At 52.5% G+C, this 7,924-nt stretch overlaps 1 protein-coding gene across 1 annotated transcript; it reads left to right on the forward strand.

Annotated features, from left to right (window-relative positions):
- On the forward strand, positions 37–7,924 carry LOC8079216 (copper-transporting ATPase PAA1, chloroplastic). The gene is made up of 4 exons (XM_002460999.2): positions 37–397; positions 537–590; positions 6,887–7,040; positions 7,548–7,924. Exons 1-4 carry the CDS (start codon positions 140–142, stop codon positions 7,550–7,552), a joined length of 471 nt encoding a protein of 156 aa, XP_002461044.1. The 5' UTR covers positions 37–139; the 3' UTR covers positions 7,553–7,924.

Genomic DNA, 7,924 nt, shown 5'->3' on the forward strand with positions numbered 1-7,924 from the left:
CACTGACAAGCGGGGACAAGCAAACAATCGGTGACGTGGCAGTCCACCCCATCGCGTCGAACGACTGTGAATCGGATAAGCTCTTCTTCTTCCCTCTCGACTCTCGAGCAGGGGAAACGAGAGATCATCCGACCCAGCAATGGAGTCTACCGCGCTAATGACCGCGAGGTTACCACTTCCGACCTCTGGCTCCCGTTCCAAACCCCTCTCCCCTGCCTCCTTCACTAGGGTGGCTCGCCTTCTCGCCTCCGTCCCCTTCTGCTCCGGCAGCGGCGGCTTCGTCTTGCTCTCGCGCCGGAGCCGCGATTATGCCGGCGTTGGTCCCTTGGTCTCCGCGGCCGCGGCTTCCGGGGATACGGCGGACGCCGGATCCGAGTCCATCCTGCTCAGTGTCCAGGTACGCATCCCTCAGTCGAATCGCTAGTCGAATTCGAAACTCCCCTCCCCGTCGTGTCATCTTCTCGAATCGGTTGTTCGATTTCGTTGGTTGGTGCCATGTGACGTGATCTTTCCTGGATCCTGTTTGGTGTTTGCAGGGGATGATGTGCGACGGGTGCGCCGCGAGCGTGAAGCGGATCCTGGAGAGCCAAGTATGCTTATCTTTGTTCCTATCCTATCTAAGACTTTGGGATGTTTGGTTTAAAGAATGAGTTGGTCCATCATTTACTCATTCCTCACTTTATTTGTTTGGTTTGTGGAATAAAATAGGATGATGCATCAGCATCATCACCTCATTCCTCATAAGTCAATAGCTAATACTAGTATGAGAAATTGCAGCCATTCCACCAAATTTGAGGAATCAACTCATGATGCACCATCTTATCTAGGACTAGGATGGAGCGGTTCCTCAAACCAAACACCCTATAGGTGAAATGAGGAGCATGATTGTTGGTTTACGTGCTAATGTGTGACAGATTAAAAGCAGATAGTAATCGGTGAAAGCAAAGTAGCTAACTACTAAATGTAGCTGAGACAAGTGTTACTGTTTCTCTTGCTGTCAGGCGCTAGCATAATTCAGGCAAGGCACCAACATGAAACTGTTTCCAGTTGCAACTCGCAAATCTGTATGTTTAGGGATGCAAACAAGACAGAGACATACCATGTTGCATGTATTTGTTTTGCTTATGCAGTTGCAGATGATACAAAACTAGTGTTATTGTTAGCGCTAGCACTTCTGAGATTATACCGGTGATGTACTGGTGGCCTAGGCTTGAAGGCTCGACGACCTGTTGGCGGCGCCGTGCTCGGCGCCTAGGGTTTTAGCTGTAAGACAATGGCTGTCGAGGGGTAGGAGACGAGGGCTGGGCGCCCAAGGGAGATACAAGTATCTCAATCCCAGGCTGAATCCTTCTCATTAACAGAGTCCAATACTTATACAAGCAATCCTAACAAACTCATGCTGATTTAACCAAATAAAGATAATACTAAATATAAATAGATCCTAACATATAGGATTCTATAACTAACTAAACTCCTAAACCGACCAGGCTTACAGGAGGCAGGATCAGCCACGACTCCTGCGCCTGTACTGCTTGCCGACCATAACATCACTCCCCGCCTCGACAAACAGCTCGTCCTCGAGCTGGAAATCCGGGAAGCGTTGCTTGAAATCCTCCACCGGCTCCCAAGTTGCTTCGGATGGATCGAGCCCAGTCCACTGGACCAGGACAACCCAGATGCCACGACGCAACTGAGCCCGAAGAACGCGTGCAGGCTGGAGTAGTAGACGCCCATGTCGAAGAGGTGGCAGAGATGGCCACGATGTCGGCGGAGTACCACGGAAAGGCTTCAGAACGCCCACATGGAAAACATCATGGATGCGAGCACCCTCAGGTAGACGAAGGCGATATGCCACTTCGCCTATGCGCTCCAGTACCTGGAAAGGGCCTGCATACCGAGGACCGAGCTTACCACGTGACCCTGGCACCAAGGATTGAGCCGGCCGATGAAGAATGCGCAGGAGTACCCAATCATCAACCTGGAACTCGAGTGCACGATGCTTGCTGTTGTAGTGGCGGCGAGCATATTCCTGGGCTTGAAGAAGACGTGCACGAACATCCTGCAGAAACTCATCCCGGTCCCGGAGCAATGTGTCCACTGTTTCTGTAGTAGCCGTCCCTGCTGTGTAGGGCACGATGGCTGGAGGCGGGCGCCCAAACACAACTTCAAACGGAGTAGTTTTGAGAGCCGAGTGATAAGACGTATTGTAGCAATACTCAGCCCAAGGCAGCCAGTCCACCCACGCCCGAGGACGATCCCCAGTGAGACAACGCAGGTACATCGCAATAGTCTTATTGACAATCTCCGATTGTCCATCTGTTTGGGGATGAAATGCAGTACTCATGCGCAGCTTGACGCCAGCCAGCTTGAACAGATCTCTCCAAACATGTCCCGTAAACACCGGATCGCGATCACTCACGATGGAATTTGGAAACCCATGAAGGCGTACAACAGCTTCGAAGAAGGCTTTGGCCACAGATGCAGCCGTGTATGGGTGACTGAGCGCGATGAAATGGGCGTGCTTGGAGAAACGATCCACCACCGTCAAAATGACGCTCTTGCCATGCACGCGAGGGAGGCCTTCGATGAAGTCCATAGCAATGTCCGACCAGATCTGAGAAGGAACTTCCAGCGGCTGCAGTAGGCCGGCGGGATGCAGCGATTCCGTCTTGTTGCGTTGACAGGTGACACAGGAACGAACATAATCCTGCACCAACTGGCGGTCATGATCGATGACAAAGTGTTGGCGCAGTCGCTGCAAGGTTTTCTGGATGCCGCCATGACCCCCAGCGTGAGCCAATTCCAGTATAACGGGCACCAGTGATGATGACGATGGCACAAAAACCTGGGCGCCGCGCAGGACCAATCCATCCACCACGCGCCATGGGTCGCCACGATCTTGAACGACCCTGTCACGGAAAGTACGCAAGGCCGAGTCTTCCTGGAACTCCCGGCGCAGGGTGTTGTAGAGTTCAAACGAAGGTCCACTAAGCACTGCAATAGTGGCATCCCCTGCTGATGGAGACAGTTCGTCGCCGCGGCGAGAGAGAGCATCCGCCACCACGTTAAGCCGGCCCGGGTGGAACTCGACGCTGAAATCATAGCCGAACAATTTGCTGACCCATTGGTGCTGTGGCACTGTTGAAAGGCGCTGATCCAGGAGGAATTTGAGGGCGTAGTGGTCCGTACGGACTGTGAAGTGGCGGCCCCAAACATACGGCCTCCAGTGGCGAACTGCGTGCACAAGGCCGATGAGTTCACGCTCATACGCGGCCAACTTGAGATGACGGGCAGCAAAGGGTCTGCTGAAGAACGCAATAGCTCCTTCGCCTTGGTGCAGCACCGCGCCGAAGCCCGATCCAGAAGCATCACAATCGATCAGGAAGGGTTTGTCAAAATTGGGCAGCTGTAACACCGGCGCCATTGAGAGGGCTTGCTTGAGTGCTGCAAATGCCGCAGACGCCTCTTCTGTCCACATAAAACCATCCCGCTTGAGGAGCTTAGTGAGGGGTGAAGCAATAGCAGCATAGCCCTGAATGAACCGACGATAATAGCCGGCGAGGCCGAGGAAACCGCGCAGGCCGCGAACTGAGCGGGGCTGGGGCCATGAAGTGACTGCGTCCACCTTCTCCTGATCCATGGCAACCCCTGTAGAAGAAATCACATGCCCGAGGTATGCTACTGTCGGCTGAGCAAAGGAACACTTGGTACGTTTGAGCCGTAATTGATGAGACCGGAGGGCCAGGAGTACTGCATGTAGGTGCTGGAGATGAGCAGACCAGGATGGGCTGTAAATTAAGATATCGTCGAAGAATACCAGGACAAACTTCCGCAGGAACGGGCGCAGCACTGTGTTCATCAAGTGCTGGAACGTGGCTGGGGCGTTGGTAAGCCCGAATGGCATCACCAGGAACTCAAAGTGGCCCTCATGTGTCCTGAATGCCGTCTTCTCAATGTCTGCAGCATGCATACGGACTTGATGATACCCTGACCGAAGGTCCAGCTTAGTGAAAAATTTCGCACCTTGCAACTCATCCAATAACTCTTCGACGACGGGGATGGGGAATTTATCCTTGACGGTCTGCTGATTCAGCGCCCGATAATCCACGCAAAAGCGCCAGGTGCCATCATGTTTCTTCACCAACAGCACTGGGGCGGAAAAAGCCGACGTACTGGGCCGGATGACGCCCTGCTGGAGCATAGCAGCGCACTGGGTCTCAAGTTCGTCCTTCTGTAATTGTGGATAGCGGTATGGGCGGACCGCTATCGGAGCTGTGTTCGGCAGGAGGTGGATCCTGTGGTCACACGCGCGCGCCGGCGGCAGACCTTGAGGTTCGGCGAAGATATCCTCAAAGGAATCCAGCAGCCTGTCCAGCAGTGGTGCGTCGGAGTGGACTGCATGGAGCCGAGTAGACGGGACATCCCACCGCGTGGACCCGATGCCGCGCCAGAACACCCGCTGCCCGCCGCGTGTGAACGCCATGCACAAATCGTCGAAGTCCCAAAGGATCGGACCCAGACCGCGGAGAAACGAGACGCCCAGCACCATGTCCCAGCGATCCAGGGGAATTGTGTAACAGTCCACGGCGAAGGCTTCATTAGCAATGCGGATTCCTACGTCGCGCGCCAGGCCGCGACACTCGACGCGGTCACCGTTGGCCACGGTAACCCCAGTGCCGGGGCAAGGTGCGAACTGAATGCCCACTCGTTGGGCCACAGCGCCGCTTATGAAGTTATGAGTAGAGCCGGAGTCGATGAGGGCGACGCACTGCTCGCTGCCCACCTGCACATAAATCTGCATGGTGTCTTCCATGCGAATGCCCGCAATGGCCGCCAAGGAGATGGTGGGTGTGGTGGACGCCTTTGTTGCTGCTGGTGCCTCATCATCGGATTCCGGGGGCTCTTCCACGATGTAGTCGGCTGCTTCGAGGAAGAACAGACGCGCGCACTTATGGCCTTGGACGTAAGGCTCATCGCAGTTGTAACACAACCCCTGCTTGCGGCGATCAGCCATGTCTGCCGGGGTCAGATAGCGGAAGGGCCGTGTTGTGTTCTGTGCTGAAGACGCAGCTGAGGATGACGCAGTGGTTGACTGTCCCGACGGCGGGCGGCGCGCTGGGCGCGGAGGTGGTCCTGGCAATGCGAGCACCTTGGGAGCATTGCGACGCTCATACGCCCGTGCCAACCGCATTGCGCGATGGAGGTCTTGTGGTTCGTGAAGTTCAACGTCCACACGAATGTGTTCAGGAAGGCCTCCAGTGAACAATTGCGCCTGTTGGAGGGGATCCAGGCGTCCTGCATGGGCTAGACGCGCCTGGAACGCAGACATGTAGGTGTCGACGTTGTTTGTAAATGGCAGACGGGCAAGATCGGCGAGGTGGTTGGTGGAGAGGGCCGGTCCAAAGCGCTGCTGGCACAGCAAGCGGAACGCCGGCCAGGCAGGGCGACCATGGTCGCGCTCCAAGATGAAGTACCATTGTTGGGCATCGCCTGTCATATGAAAGGAGGCGAGCCAGACCTTATCTGCTTCCCTTGTTAGCTGGCTGCGAAAGAACGATTCGCAGCGATTCAGCCACCCGAGAGGATCCTCCTTGCCATCATAGAGGGGGAAAGACAGCTTGTGGAATTTTGGCACACCATGGCTCTCACTGTCTCCCTCAATCTGGTGGGAACTCTGAGGTTGCCGTGGAGCTTCGTGCACCGTCGTGGATGACGAATAGATAGGACCATGCAGGATGGACGACAGTGTTGGCACGGGGGACGGCGAGTGGGGGAAGGGGATCTGATGGATCGGCAAGCCCGGCATTGCTGGTGCGCCGATAGAGACGGTTGACGTTGTTGCTGCGGAGTCGGAGAGGCCCTGGGTAGTCGTGGGCAGCAGTGGAGCCGAGAGCGCTGGTGCAGACAGGATCTCGGAGCCCGTCGGCGGCTGCGCAGGGATCCCGCCATAGCCCGGCATCCCGTATGGTAGTAGCAGAGGGGACGAGTACGACAGGGCCGGTTGCAGCGGCTGCCTCGTGCCACCCTCCACGGCCGTCAATCGCATGCAGACTTCAGCCATCTGGCGCTGCATGCCTTGGAACAGAAGAGTCATCTGTTGCTGCCCCGCAGCTAGGGACGCCAAAGCTTCAGAGAGGGAAGGTTGTGCAGGAGGCCCGGTGGTGGACGTCGGGGCTGATGGAGGAACGGAGAACGCTGGGGCACCCAGCGATGAAACCGGCGGCGTTGGAGAGCCGCTGGTGGCTGCAGCGCCGGCGGCGGAGGTCCCAGATGCCATGAACACTGATACCAGATTGTTAGCGCTAGCACTTCTGAGATTATTACCGGTGATGTACTGGTGGCCTAGGCTTGAAGGCTCGACGACCTGTTGGCGGCGCCGTGCTCGGCGCCTAGGGTTTTAGCTGTAAGACAATGGCTGTCGAGGGGTAGGAGACGAGGGCTGGGCGCCCAAGGGAGATACAAGTATCTCAATCCCAGGCTGAATCCTTCTCATTAACAGAGTCCAATACTTATACAAGCAATCCTAACAAACTCATGCTGATTTAACCAAATAAAGATAATACTAAATATAAATAGATCCTAACATATAGGATTCTATAACTAACTAAACTCCTAAACCGACCAGGCTTACAGGAGGCAGGATCAGCCACGACTCCTGCGCCTGTACTGCTTGCCGACCATAACAGTTATGCTCATATAGGAAAACTTTTATTTCCAGGGCACTTTTTGCTTTTAGCTGAGCTATTTATCTGTTTGTGGATTGTTTCCTATATTTGCATCTGCATCGGTCTGTACTGACCTGATTAAATATGACAAGTTTTCTTTTTTTATTTCTTCTGGTGTTACCTTTTAATTTGCTTTCACTTATAATTGGACATTTTTGCAGCCGGAGGTTACTTCTGCTACCGTTGATTATAAGGAAGCAAGTGCAGTTGTATGGACAACAGATGAGGCCAAGGGGACACAAGGCTGGCAGAAGCAGTATGGAGAGAAGCTTGCTAAACACCTTGGCACTTGTGGATTTGAGTCTCGCGTACAAGGTAATGGTTGTATCTTTTTCCCAACCTTAGGAAGATCAGTGGATACATTGAAGTATTTGAGTTCTTATGATTCTGTACCTTACATATTCACTGATAAACATAGAACAATCAAATGAAGATACATGCTAGAAGCCAAAAGTAAAGATAAAAGAAAGTGACCATTAGAACCGTAGAAGAAAAAAATTGACAAAGTTAATGTGCTCTTCAATTTTTCAGCTGATACAGAGTGGAAACTATGATGAGTAAAACACCAACTTAAATGTACAATGCAAAATGCTCTCGGAAAATATGTAAATTTGTTTTTTATGTTATATATGGTGTTGAGGATATCTGAGGCATAGTTGTAAACAACAAATTGTTTTTTTTTTTAAAAAAAAACTTAAACAACGAATAGTTAAGGTAGTTTTGTCCAGATATTGACTGTAGCACTTCCTCAGTATTTTGAAATCAGAGTTCAGCTCTTAAGTCTGCCGTGAACTTAACGATACCTGTTTATCTCTTTCACAGAGTAAGGTGAAGCCAAAAAGAACCGATACTGAAGTTCGGATGTCACCTCAATGAGCAATTTGTACCAGCATCTCTGTTACTGAGAATTCTGGTACCCAAATTACATCTTTGCTGTGCATGGAGCTATAAGCCTCAGTGCTAGTGTTGTGGCATAATACTACGTACCTACCTTTCCCATGGGCTTTAGCTAGGTCATTTGGAATGGAATAGGGTAATGTGCTAAAATTGTAGGAGTAGGCCATTGTTGCAAGGAAGGAGTTTGCACTGTCTTCCCCGTTACTTCGAAGATATAAAGTGTACTCCCTCTATCTCAGTATGAATCATCTGTCCTAAAATAAAACAACTTCTAAAATCATTATAAGTCAAATTATCTTAAA

This window comes from Sorghum bicolor, chromosome 2 (assembly GCF_000003195.3).
Source record: "Sorghum bicolor cultivar BTx623 chromosome 2, Sorghum_bicolor_NCBIv3, whole genome shotgun sequence".
NCBI lineage: Eukaryota > Viridiplantae > Streptophyta > Magnoliopsida > Poales > Poaceae > Sorghum > Sorghum bicolor.